Genomic DNA, 12880 nt, shown 5'->3' with positions numbered 1-12880 from the left:
TTAGTGACGTATCGCTTTCATAAAAAAAGGGACGTTGCCCATTATAAATGCCCTCCTACCCCGCCCCGCGTGAGCGCTCTGTCACACCCTCTGACCTTGCCAAACCTGAACTAGTAATCGAAAGCAGGTGAAGCGGGAAGAAACTGTGGAAGTTCTATCACCTGTGCGAAACCGGAGGTAAGTACATCTTTTTCTCTTTACTGTAACTAGGTACGGTTTGCATACACGGACTGAATATCAATCTTGAAAATAAAACTGCGAGAGAAATCACTCTGCTGTCTCTCTCTCCACACACACACAGACACACACACATTTGTGTTCAGCGACATCTAATTTCTTATCTCAGCACGGTGTGCAGCATGTCCTTGAAATATTTAGTAATCTGGACAAATTGAAGTTTTGCGAGGCTAAAAACGATCAACAGCAGATAAAAAGTATTTGAAAGTCCAGGACCTGAGAGATGAGATTAAATGGTCCCAAATTACAAACAACGTGTTGCTCTCTGTTTTTCTACCTCAATCTATCTGATATAAAATGTTATCTCTAATATAGTTTTATGATGATCCTGGTGAAAGCCACAATGAATTGCTTAGTCAATAAACTGGTTCTTTATACAGCACTTATACAGGTTTTATTATGTAAGATTTTGTTCATTGAGGCACTTTCTCACAAATTACTATAACTATCATTAAAATCCAGATAAGAAGTAACAAAATAGAAATGCTTCATTACTTTACTTGAATATTTATTACATTTTCACATTTGGGTAGATAATGGAATAACATGTCACAAATGATGGACAAGTCCACTGAGAACCCCAGCAATGACACGGTGTCCACCAAGAGCAACGGATCCATCAAGAGCGATGAGAAGACGTCGACTGATGGTGGCATAAATGTGGGCATGATGGGGAAGTTTAGAAGGAGCCTCCGGCTTCCAACACGGAAGAATCCTCCATCTCCTGGTGACAAGGAATCCAAGTTATCACCAGAATCAGATGAACCTGCAAAGAAGTTGGATTCTGCGGCTTCACCACAACCTCCGTCACCCAGTGAGTACCGTTGGGGTTTTCATAAAATCTCCTGTCAAATGTAAACACAGATGGCAAGCTAGATGGTGTCTCTCTTGTTTAGGCCAGAGGACTGAGTGTCCATTTTTTGCAGATTGGTGCACCTCCGTCTCCCTAAGATGCTCTTTTCATACTCAATCATGTTACTGAACTGTGGGCATTAAACTAACCAGTTGCAAAATTTTCCTCCAGCTGTTTCTTGTTAGCACCACTTACTTCGCTGCCTTTCCCAACTTTAGGACATGTTGCTCACATTTGATATGTCTCCTATGTTCTATGCCTAAAATCTTAACTTACAGTATGAGTGTTTCCCAGCTTTCTGACAGTGCGGGTTGCACATATTTCCCTAGAGGACCCACGTGAGTCATTCCTCTGAGATGTGGGTGCTATTGTACACACAGTATGTGCAGTAAAGCAAAATAAATAAATCTATCAAGCTGACTGAAGGCAGGCACCATTACATTTAGAAAATGTAGGTGCAGAAATGTGTCCCCCTGTCCAAGACATTAACGGTGATGTTTGATTTTAGGAGACATGCATTCACAAAGCTCCACCACGGCAGCTCACTCTGTTTACTTTACAGTATTGTAATTGTAATGTATATATTCATGTAGTTTTCTTTTGTTCTTTTTAAATGTCCTACAGGAAATTTGTAGTGCAGTAAAAATCAGATAAAGATGACAGATTTACTTTGACACAAACATTATGTAGGAGCAGGTAATGGGTAATACACAGCAAAATCTCCAGTGTTAAATTAACACTAGAGAGTGTCTATGTGGGTCCACACCTCTGAGTGTTAAACATAACACTGTTGAGTGTTAAATTAACACTTTTGACAGTGTTATATGTTTAAAAGTAACCTAGTCAGTTTTGAAGATTAACAAAGACTAACACTGAGCAGTGCTGATTTTCTAACACTGGAATATTTCTAACATTCTGAGTTATTTTCCAGTGTTAGAAAATCAGCACTGCTCAGTGTTAGTCTTTGTTAATCTTCAAAACTGACTAGGTTACTTTTAAACATATAACACTATCAAAAGTGTTAATTTAACACTCAACAGTGTTGTATTTAACACTCAGAGGTGTGGGCCCATATAGACACTCTCCAGTGTTAATTTAACACAGGAGATTTTGCTGTGTAGATATTTATCTGTAATAACTGGACATGATTAACTTTAGCTAATTATACAATATTATACAACAGTATATTTCTAAATAAGACTCTGTATTGTCACTGATTTCTACAAATGATTCAAGTTTGATTCAATTTGATTCAGAAATATTAGAAATATGATCATCTGACTTGGATATGTACTGTCAAAAGAACCCTCTAAACCTTGTAGGGGCGATCGTGGCTCAAGAGTTGGCATCGGAAGGTTGCTGGTTCGAGCCCCGGCTCCGACAGTCTCAGCCGTTGTGTCCTTGGGCAAGACACTTCACCCGTTGCCTACTGGTGGTGGTCAGAGGGCCCAGTGTTGAGGTCATTTTTGGTGAAAAAAGCGTCAGACATCACCATACACCGTACACAGCTGTAGACTGGTGTATAATAAGAAAGCGAATAAGGCAGAAAACTGGTATTGAAGTACTCTGAGAAGGATCCACGCTTTGTGTTCCCTCTTTTGTGGAATCTTATCTGTTTTGTGGAATCTTATTTGTTTTGTGGAGTTTTATCTGTTTTGTGGTTGTTGAAATGGTTTTGAGAGCTTTTAGTTGAGACTCTGACATACGTGGCAAAATACATTTATATTTAAAAATTGATTTAAGGATTCAATAATCAATCAGTATCGGATTATTTAAATTCAAATTGCTTTGAGTTTGGATATCTTTTTTTTACCCACCCATATTTCTAACTAACTTTCTTTAAAGATATAATGCATTTTAGGGTTAACTTGTAAAACATGATATTTGTATACAAACTAATGTCATATTTACTTGACCATATATATCATCGCCTATGTACCTTTACGTTGTCAGTACAAACACTGGCAGTGAGAAACAATGCACACACTAAAAATCATAGTTTTAAGCTTTTTGTCAATTTCTGACAAATAAACACATTTTAAGTTGGTATTAAAGATCTCAGTGGATGTAAAGCAAATTTTAATGAGTAGTTAAGATGACCTCAGTCTACAGTTTCAGAATTCATTCCAAACTTTTCAAGCTACTGTGTTTGCAGACAGAATGATGTGCACACATGCACTATGAAAGACATAATTTCCTTAGAAAAATAAAACGAAACACAAGAAGACCGTTAAACTTGTTGGAACATGTCTGTTTGCTAAATGAAGGAGCGTCTGGGTCATACATAAGCAGACAAATTTTCCTCTGGGTTTTCCTTGAGTTAACATTAACTAGTGCTGGTAAAAACTCACCTCAAACTTTAAATACAAAGAAATGGAAGATGTAAAAATATTGCTCTTTTCCCCAGAAGTTTAATGTCTATTATATTTCATAAAGAAATATTTATTTTTCCCCACATTAACAGCAAAATACTAGACTTTTTTCAGCCTGTGCAAGAGGGTGGAAGAAGCCACTTTACTGGTCTGTCCTCTTCTTCAGGTTATCCTTTGAGGCGAGGGCTTTGGTTTGCCTGCTACAGGATACATGAACTACTTTGTATACCAAATTGTTTTACAGTCAAATGTGCCCAAAGTACGCCATGCAACAGGACAATGATCTCGTGCACCGCAGCAAATCTACAACAGAATGGTGAAAAAAAAAGCAAAGAATCAATGTTTTGGCTCGTCCCAGAAAAAGTTCAGAGCTCAACCTGAATTGAATCCTGTGGCAGGACATTAATTGCTGTGACACCACAAAGACGAATGTGTTTTTGAAACTAGGGACTAAAGAGTCAGTTTAAAAGAGAAAGCAGCTTTTACAAATGTCCTCTTCTCCCCTCTCTGTCAGGTCTGAGTCCTGGCTCTGCATCCACCTCTCCGAAGAGCAACCAGGAAAAAGAGGATGATGAGTCAGATGTTTCTTCTCACAAATCCAGACCACTAACACCATCAAACACAGGTGAAACTTCTTAATTTTAATACTAGATCAATGATCCTGCATACTGGATATGTAGAGATTTACTTTCACATACAAATCCATCCATCCATCCATGCACCCATCCTTTTTTGCTTATTCGGGGCCAGGTTGCGGGGGCAGCATCCTTAGCAGAGAAGCCCAGACCTCCCTCTCTCAAGCCACCTCCTCTTGCTTGTCTGGGGGAAAACCAAGGCGTTCCCAGGCCAGCCAAGAGATGGAGGAGCCTCCTCCTGGTCCGACATGCCCGGAACACCTCACCCAGGAGGTGCCCAGGAGGCATCCTTGTCAGATGCCCAAACCACATCAACTGGCTTCTTTTGATGTGGAGGAGCAGTGGCTCTACTCTAAGCGCCTCCTGGATGGTTGAATGCCTTACGTTATATCTAAGGGAGAGGCCAGCCATCCTTTGGAGAGAGCTCATTTGTATCTGCAACCTTGTTCTTTTGGTGACTACCCAAGACTATTGACCATAAGTGAGGGTGGGAACGAAGATCGACTGGTAAATCGAAAGTTTCGCTTTTACGCTCAGTTTTCTCTTCATGAACTCCAGGAAGGCCTGGTACTCTGAACTGTCATTCAGCACATAGAGGCTGACGACAGTCAGGACATGTTTCCTGACCCGAAGGCACAGGGAACATCCTTGCTCCAGGGAGGAGCCCCGGTAAACCTATCCTGGTAAGGGTAAACTGTTCCCTGGGTCTTCTCATATGGGTTTTTGAATTGCTCTTTATCTGGTGCCTCACCCCTACCAGGGGACAAAAGCCCCCCAACATCATAGCCCCTGGGATCTCTGGAATACACAAACCCCTCCACCAGGGTATAGATCATTCATGCATGGATTGTTACCCTTACTATAAAAACTCCAAATGTCATCTGTTTAAAAATCGCTATTATCAGCTTTCATGTTTAAGATCATGCAGTCATGAAAGAACAAACCAAAGTAGCTAAAATCTGCACACTTGCAAATGATTTTTTTTCTCTGTAAAATGTTCTCTTGTCTGTGGAAAGTGGAGAAAACAAAAGACCAGAAATCAGGCCTGTAGTTGGTTATTCAAACTATATTAAACTTTTTGCTTTTCTTTTTTAGATCCCAGTATGCCGAAGTTTGAAAATACATTAAACAGACTGAGAGAATCTTTTCGTTGGAGACGAAAAAAGGAAGTGGATACACTCCCCTCTGAAGACTTGAAGGAAGAAAAAGGTGGGAAGTACAAATACTTTTTACTGTACCTGTTTTTAATTTTCAATGCTTTATTTAAGTATTCCTTTTAACTTTTACTTTTTAATGCAAATATATCTCCTTTCTACTCCTTACGTTTTCAAATCAGACTTGTATTTGAATTTCTTTTTATTTATTTATTTTTATTTTTATTTCCTGTCACTGTGCACCTTTAAACATCAAGCTGATGCCAAATTGCAACCTCATCCCACATAGCAAAATTGGTATGGCTTAGATCTGGCCCACAGAATGTGCTTACACGTGGCTCACATACCGCAAAGAATGACGACCCTTTGGTGGCCCAGATTTGGTTTGCCAGATGTGGCCCACACATGGGTCAGCACAAGGCCAGTTGCAGACACACTGCTGGCCCAGAACAGTTTCAGCTCTGGCCCTGGATGTCAGCCTAATGTGTACCTTAATCAAGCCATGTAATAACAACAGGTGCCAGAACATAATAGTGCAAAAGAAGCATGACAAAACTCTGTTCAGACAGTGAATGGACTGACTCTTATACAGCGCTTTTCTAGTCTCCCAGATTACTTAAAGTGCTCTATACAACATGCCACATTTATCAAACACTTCCTCTAAACTGAGTGCTTCCTATTTACATTCATACACATTCACACTCTTGACATGCAGGCTGGAGGAGCCAGGGATCGAACCACTAAGCTTGCGTTCAGTAGGTGACCTGCTCTACCTCCTGAGCTACAGCCACCCACTGTCAAAGATGTGTAAACCGTCACTAGGTTTTGGATAAAGTGTACCCTCACAAACCTGTCACACCTGCATTTGAAACGTTGGTTACCATAGCAGTATAGTATTGCAACATGGCATTTGGGTCTTCTAACTAAAATGGGAAAATAGGAACATAAATAGTACCATCATTGCCAGACCTTGCCCACATCTGGTTGACATACACCCTGCCATGACTCCAGTCAGTCAGAAGTGCCAGCTTGATGCCAGATCCGGGCCAGATCTGTTTTCTGTGGGCCTGGGCCACATAAACCAAACCACAATCAAGCCAGATGTGGCATTCCATCACATAAACAGTGCCATCTATGCCAGGCCTGGCCCATATCTGGATGACATATGTCTTATCATGCCAGAAGTCAGCAGTGCCGGTTTGATACCAGATCCAGGCCAGACTTGATATGTGGGATTGGGCAGAACAATAACACATAAAAGACAATCTTATTAGAGTGTCCATCGCCAATCTTTATTGCATACAAATCACACTTAGTGGGTAAAGTGACCCCAAACAATGCAAAACAGCATTTTTGGTGCAGATGTTCATGAGTAATAGTTGTGGTACTTCAGGATCTAGTTAGTGCTACAGACACAAATGAGCATCAAGCAAACAGTTTCTGAGAAGTTCATCGCACAATGTGTGTACACAAGCCAGTGCACAAGCCCTAGATAACTGGAGAGAGTTGCATCAGGAAGGCCATCTGGCATCAAATCTTTGCCAAATCAACCTGTTATGAGAAAATTGTGCTGTTACCAGCAGTGCTCTGCTTTACTCTCTGTCAGGTCTTGGCGACGGCTCTTCAGCCACCTGTCTGGAGAATGAAGAGAAAAAAGAGGATGAAGAGTCAGATGTTTCTTCTCTCAAATCCAAACCAGCGACACCATCAAAGACAGGTATTAACTTTAATACTAGATCAATGATCCTATAAACTGGCAATATTTAATTATTAAACTTCTACTAACATTTTTTAGTATTTACCTTAACATAGTCTGTGTTGACTAAAGTTTATAAACTTGTGAAAAAAGTATGTGAACATTAACTTTACAATGCCAAATCAAACCATGGGCACTGATCTGCTGCTGGAAAAGCCTCCACCTCTGGTTCAAGGCTTTCCATCAGATTGTTGCATCTGGCTATTATCTGTTGGATAAGTATGAAGAAAACCATTTAAGAGCAGTACCAGTAATGCCAACTCAGCTGTCTAGTCTGTAGCATTAATACTATTAACGGCTGCTGAAAACTCAACCAGAAGTAAAATTGAATGTTGACCAAGTAAAGCTGCTATTTGTATTTAGTAGTGAAACATTAACATTTATGAGTGATTGTTTTGCCCCCTCCTTTTCCCTGGGAAGCTGAAAAATAAAATAAGGAAAAATGTTCATAACTGAATCCTGATCTGATGCCTTCAAACAACATTTTTAACCTGGGCAAGAATCAGTTAAGTTAAAAGCATATTTAATGTATGATAACAGAATAACTTTGCCTCAGTAAAATGGCAAATTTTTTGCACATGTAGAATATTTCCAGGATTTAATGCTATCTTAACCATGCAGTGCAGAAAGTAAACCCACATATAAATATCGAGGCATAGTACCAAGGAAAAATGGGTTTCCTTAGAATAAAAGCACATGTGAAATTAGCTATATTAATAAATGCCTGCATTCGTTTATATAGGACACTTTCAACTTACACTTTTTTGATGGCTGGCTGACCAGCATATATTAACAACTAAATGTACATCATTAATGCACGGATTGTTACCCGTGTCCTTACTATAAAACTCTCAATGTCTTCTGTTAAAAACCCCCATTATCAACTTTCATAATAAAAATTATACAGTCATGAAAGAATAAACCAAAGTGGCTAAAATCTGCACACTTGCAAATGATTTTATCTCTATAAAATGTTCCCTAAAAGGTTTGCTGCAGTGCCCTGGTCATTAAAGTGGACAACAAAAACAACATTTTTTGGGGGGGCACTGACTTCACAACAAAAAGCATTGCTGATGCTTGCCTGTGGAAAAGGGAGTGTCACAGCTACAGAGGCAGACGTATGGAGTGACGACAGAAGGACCCGAGTGCAGATGCAGACGACAGAGTAGTTGGGTGTGATTTTTTATTTACAGTGAGACTCAATGCAAACAAAAGCAGAGTATGGCAGGAATAAACTTACAAAACCTGAACATGGAGAAACTAACAAAAGAACACGAGGAACAAAAGAAACGTAACAAAAACCTGAAACTGGGAACTAGGAGCCTGAGATATGAAACATCGAGGAAGAAACGCAGAGGCAACATGGAGGATGACACACAGGGGAAGATTGACAACCAAACCAGCAATGAACAAGGAAGATGCAGGGCTTAAATACACAAGTAGGACAACAAGAGGATGGGGAACTGGTGGGAACACAGCTGGGACGAATCTGACATAACGAGACACAGGGAAACAAAACTCAATACACTGAACACATGACAAGGGACTATCACAATAAAACAGGAAGCAAGAGACGTTCATGATGACACAGACAAGACAATGAGACATAGAAACATGAGGCGAGGCAAGATGAGGCGCGGAACCAGAAGAGAAACCAGGAACAGTAAATATAATACAACAGAAAACCACAATTCAAAGAGTGAAACTTAAACCAAAAACACAAACACTGGCAGGAGAAAACAAAGGACCAGAAATCAGGCCTGCAGTCTGTTATTCAAACTACATTAAACTGTGTGCTTTTCTTTTTTAGATCCCAGTGTGCCGGGGTTTGATAATGCATTATATAGACTGAGAGAGTCCTTTCCTTGGAGACGGAAAAAGGAAGTCCCTTCTGAAGACTTGAAGGAAGAAAAAGGTGGGAAGTACAAATAATTTTTACTGTACCTGTTTTTAATTTTCAGTGCTTTATTTAAGTATTCCTTTTTCCTTTTCCTTTTTAATGCAAATATATCTCCGTTCTACTCCTTATGTTTTCAAATCAGACTTGCTAGATGTAATGTATTTGAGGTTTTTTTTTAGTATGTCTCTTTTATTTCCTGTCACTGTGCACCTTTAAACATCAAACTGATGCAACCTCATTGGGCAGAACAATAACATATGAAAGACAATCTTATTAGAGTATCCATCGCCAATCTTTATTGCATACAAATCACACTTAGTGGGTAAAGTGACCCCAAACAATCCAAAACAGCATTTTTGGTGCAGATGTTCATGAGTAATAGTTGTGGTACTTCAGGATCTAGTTAGTGCTACAGACACAAATGAGCATCAAGCAAACAGTTTCTGAGAAGTTCATCGCACAATGTGTGAACACAAGCCAGTGCACAAGCCCTAGATAACTGGAGAGAGTTGCATCAGGAAGGTCATCTGGCATCAAATCTTTGCCAAATCAACCTGTTATGAGAAAATTGTGCTGTTACCAGCAGTGCTCTGCTTTACTCTCTGTCAGGTCTTGGCGACGGCTCTTCAGCCACCTGTCTGGAGAATGAAGAGAAAAAGGAGGAAGAAGAGTCAGATGTTTCTTCTCTCAAATCCAAACCAGCGACACCATCAAAGACAGGTATTAACTTTAATACTAGATCAATGATCCTATAAACTGGCAATATTTAATTATTAAACTTCTACTAACATTTTTTAGTATTTACCTTAACATAGTCTGTGTTGACTAAAGTTTATAAACTTGTGAAAAAAGTATGTGAACATTAACTTTACAATGCCAAATCAAACCATGGGCACTGATCTGCTGCTGGAAAAGCCTCCACCTCTGGTTCAAGGCTTTCCATCAGATTGTTGCATCTGGCTATTATCTGTTGGATAAGTATGAAGAAAACCATTTAAGAGCAGTACCAGTAATGCCAACTCAGCTGTCTAGTCTGTAGCATTAATACTATTAACGGCTGCTGAAAACTCAACCAGAAGTAAAATTGAATGTTGACCAAGTAAAGCTGCTATTTGTATTTAGTAGTGAAACATTAACATTTATGAGTGATTGTTTTGCCCCCTCCTTTTCCCTGGGAAGCTGAAAAATAAAATAAGGAAAAATGTTCATAACTGAATCCTGATCTGATGCCTTCAAACAACATTTTTAACCTGGGCAAGAATCAGTTAAGTTAAAAGCATATTTAATGTATGATAACAGAATAACTTTGCCTCAGTAAAATGGCAAATTTTTTGCACATGTAGAATATTTCCAGGATTTAATGCTATCTTAACCATGCAGTGCAGAAAGTAAACCCACATATAAATATCGAGGCATAGTACCAAGGAAAAATGGGTTTCCTTAGAATAAAAGCACATGTGAAATTAGCTATATTAATAAATGCCTGCATTCGTTTATATAGGACACTTTCAACTTACACTTTTTTGATGGCTGGCTGACCAGCATATATTAACAACTAAATGTACATCATTAATGCACGGATTGTTACCCGTGTCCTTACTATAAAACTCTCAATGTCTTCTGTTAAAAACCCCCATTATCAACTTTCATAATAAAAATTATACAGTCATGAAAGAATAAACCAAAGTGGCTAAAATCTGCACACTTGCAAATGATTTTATCTCTATAAAATGTTCCCTAAAAGGTTTGCTGCAGTGCCCTGGTCATTAAAGTGGACAACAAAAACAACATTTTTTGGGGGGGCACTGACTTCACAACAAAAAGCATTGCTGATGCTTGCCTGTGGAAAAGGGAGTGTCACAGCTACAGAGGCAGACGTATGGAGTGACGACAGAAGGACCCGAGTGCAGATGCAGACGACAGAGTAGTTGGGTGTGATTTTTTATTTACAGTGAGACTCAATGCAAACAAAAGCAGAGTATGGCAGGAATAAACTTACAAAACCTGAACATGGAGAAACTAACAAAAGAACACGAGGAACAAAAGAAACGTAACAAAAACCTGAAACTGGGAACTAGGAGCCTGAGATATGAAACATCGAGGAAGAAACGCAGAGGCAACATGGAGGATGACACACAGGGGAAGATTGACAACCAAACCAGCAATGAACAAGGAAGATGCAGGGCTTAAATACACAAGTAGGACAACAAGAGGATGGGGAACTGGTGGGAACACAGCTGGGACGAATCTGACATAACGAGACACAGGGAAACAAAACTCAATACACTGAACACATGACAAGGGACTATCACAATAAAACAGGAAGCAAGAGACGTTCATGATGACACAGACAAGACAATGAGACATAGAAACATGAGGCGAGGCAAGATGAGGCGCGGAACCAGAAGAGAAACCAGGAACAGTAAATATAATACAACAGAAAACCACAATTCAAAGAGTGAAACTTAAACCAAAAACACAAACACTGGCAGGAGAAAACAAAGGACCAGAAATCAGGCCTGCAGTCTGTTATTCAAACTACATTAAACTGTGTGCTTTTCTTTTTTAGATCCCAGTGTGCCGGGGTTTGATAATGCATTATATAGACTGAGAGAGTCCTTTCCTTGGAGACGGAAAAAGGAAGTCCCTTCTGAAGACTTGAAGGAAGAAAAAGGTGGGAAGTACAAATAATTTTTACTGTACCTGTTTTTAATTTTCAGTGCTTTATTTAAGTATTCCTTTTTCCTTTTCCTTTTTAATGCAAATATATCTCCGTTCTACTCCTTATGTTTTCAAATCAGACTTGCTAGATGTAATGTATTTGAGGGTTTTTTTTAGTATGTCTCTTTTATTTCCTGTCACTGTGCACCTTTAAACATCAAACTGATGCAACCTCATTGGGCAGAACAATAACATATGAAAGACAATCTTATTAGAGTGTCCATCGCCAATCTTTATTGCATACAAATCACACTTAGTGGGTAAAGTGACCCCAAACAATCCAAAACAGCATTTTTGGTGCAGATGTTCATGAGTAATAGTTGTGGTACTTCAGGATCTAGTTAGTGCTACAGACACAAATGAGCATCAAGCAAACAGTTTCTGAGAAGTTCATCACACAATGTGTGAACACAAGCCAGTGTACTGCAGGTCCCAGCCCTAGATAACTGGAGAGAGTTGCATCAGGAAGGTCATCTGGCATCAAATCTTTGCCAAATCAACCTGTTATGAGAAAATTGTGCTGTTACCAGCAGTGCTCTGCTTTACTCTCTGTCAGGTCTTGGCGACGGCTCTTCAGCCACCTGTCTGGAGAATGAAGAGAAAAAAGAGGAAGAAGAGTCAGATGTTTCTTCTCTCAAATCCAAACCAGCGACACCATCAAAGACAGGTATTAACTTTAATACTAGATCAATGATCCTATATACTGGCAATATTTAAATATTAAACTTCTACTAACATTTTCTTTAATATTTACCTTAACATAGTCTTTGTTGACTAGAGTTTGAAAACTTATGAACAAATTATGTGAAAATTAACATTGCAATGCCAAATCAAACCATGGGCACTAACCTGCTGCTGGAAAAGCCTCCACCTCTGGTTCAAGGCTTTCCATCAGATTGTTACGTCTGGCTACAAACTGCATTTGTTGCCATCCAGGTACAAGTTCATTATTGAGGTCCGGAGCTGGTGTTGAGTGACAAGACCTGATTGCTTCTATTCATTCCAAAGATGTTGTGGTCAGGTCTCTGTACATGCTAGCCAGGTTGTTTTGTCAAGAGCTGCTCCAGGCTCAGAAATGAGCCTTTTAAATCAAATAACAGAGCCAGCAAACTGATTGAGTGAGGAAGGCTGTTCCACAGTTTGGGCCCAACAACGACAAAAGCACAATCACCTCTGGTTTTAAAATTAGATTTTAGTTTTAGAAGTTATTAGTGAAGGGGCCAATGTACTGGCTTATCTCCTTAGAGAAACT

General features: G+C 39.4%; 1 protein-coding gene across 1 annotated transcript in view; it reads left to right on the top strand.

The window, feature by feature from the left end:
• Positions 1 to 116: 116 nt before the first annotated feature.
• The window catches only part of LOC146685562 (uncharacterized), a 33546-nt gene continuing 20782 nt past the window's right edge, over positions 117 to 12880 (top strand). The window contains exons 1-9 of the mRNA XM_085440544.1: positions 117 to 177; positions 771 to 1051; positions 3977 to 4087; positions 5193 to 5306; positions 6858 to 6968; positions 8818 to 8922; positions 9517 to 9627; positions 11477 to 11581; positions 12185 to 12295. Of these exons, the coding sequence (XP_085296670.1) occupies positions 784 to 1051; positions 3977 to 4087; positions 5193 to 5306; positions 6858 to 6968; positions 8818 to 8922; positions 9517 to 9627; positions 11477 to 11581; positions 12185 to 12295 (1036 nt within the window). The 5' untranslated portion in view covers positions 117 to 177; positions 771 to 783. The remainder of the gene's footprint in view (positions 178 to 770; positions 1052 to 3976; positions 4088 to 5192; positions 5307 to 6857; positions 6969 to 8817; positions 8923 to 9516; positions 9628 to 11476; positions 11582 to 12184; positions 12296 to 12880) is intronic.

The sequence above is a fragment of the Copadichromis virginalis genome, linkage group LG19 (genome assembly GCF_057382275.1).
Source record: "Copadichromis virginalis isolate Kocher_CV1m ecotype Utaka linkage group LG19, C_Virginalis_male_GT1.1, whole genome shotgun sequence".
In the NCBI taxonomy this organism is placed as follows: Eukaryota; Metazoa; Chordata; class Actinopteri; order Cichliformes; family Cichlidae; genus Copadichromis; species Copadichromis virginalis.
The sequence above is the reverse complement of the archived record's forward strand: the minus strand, read 5'-3'. Positions and strand labels throughout refer to the sequence as shown.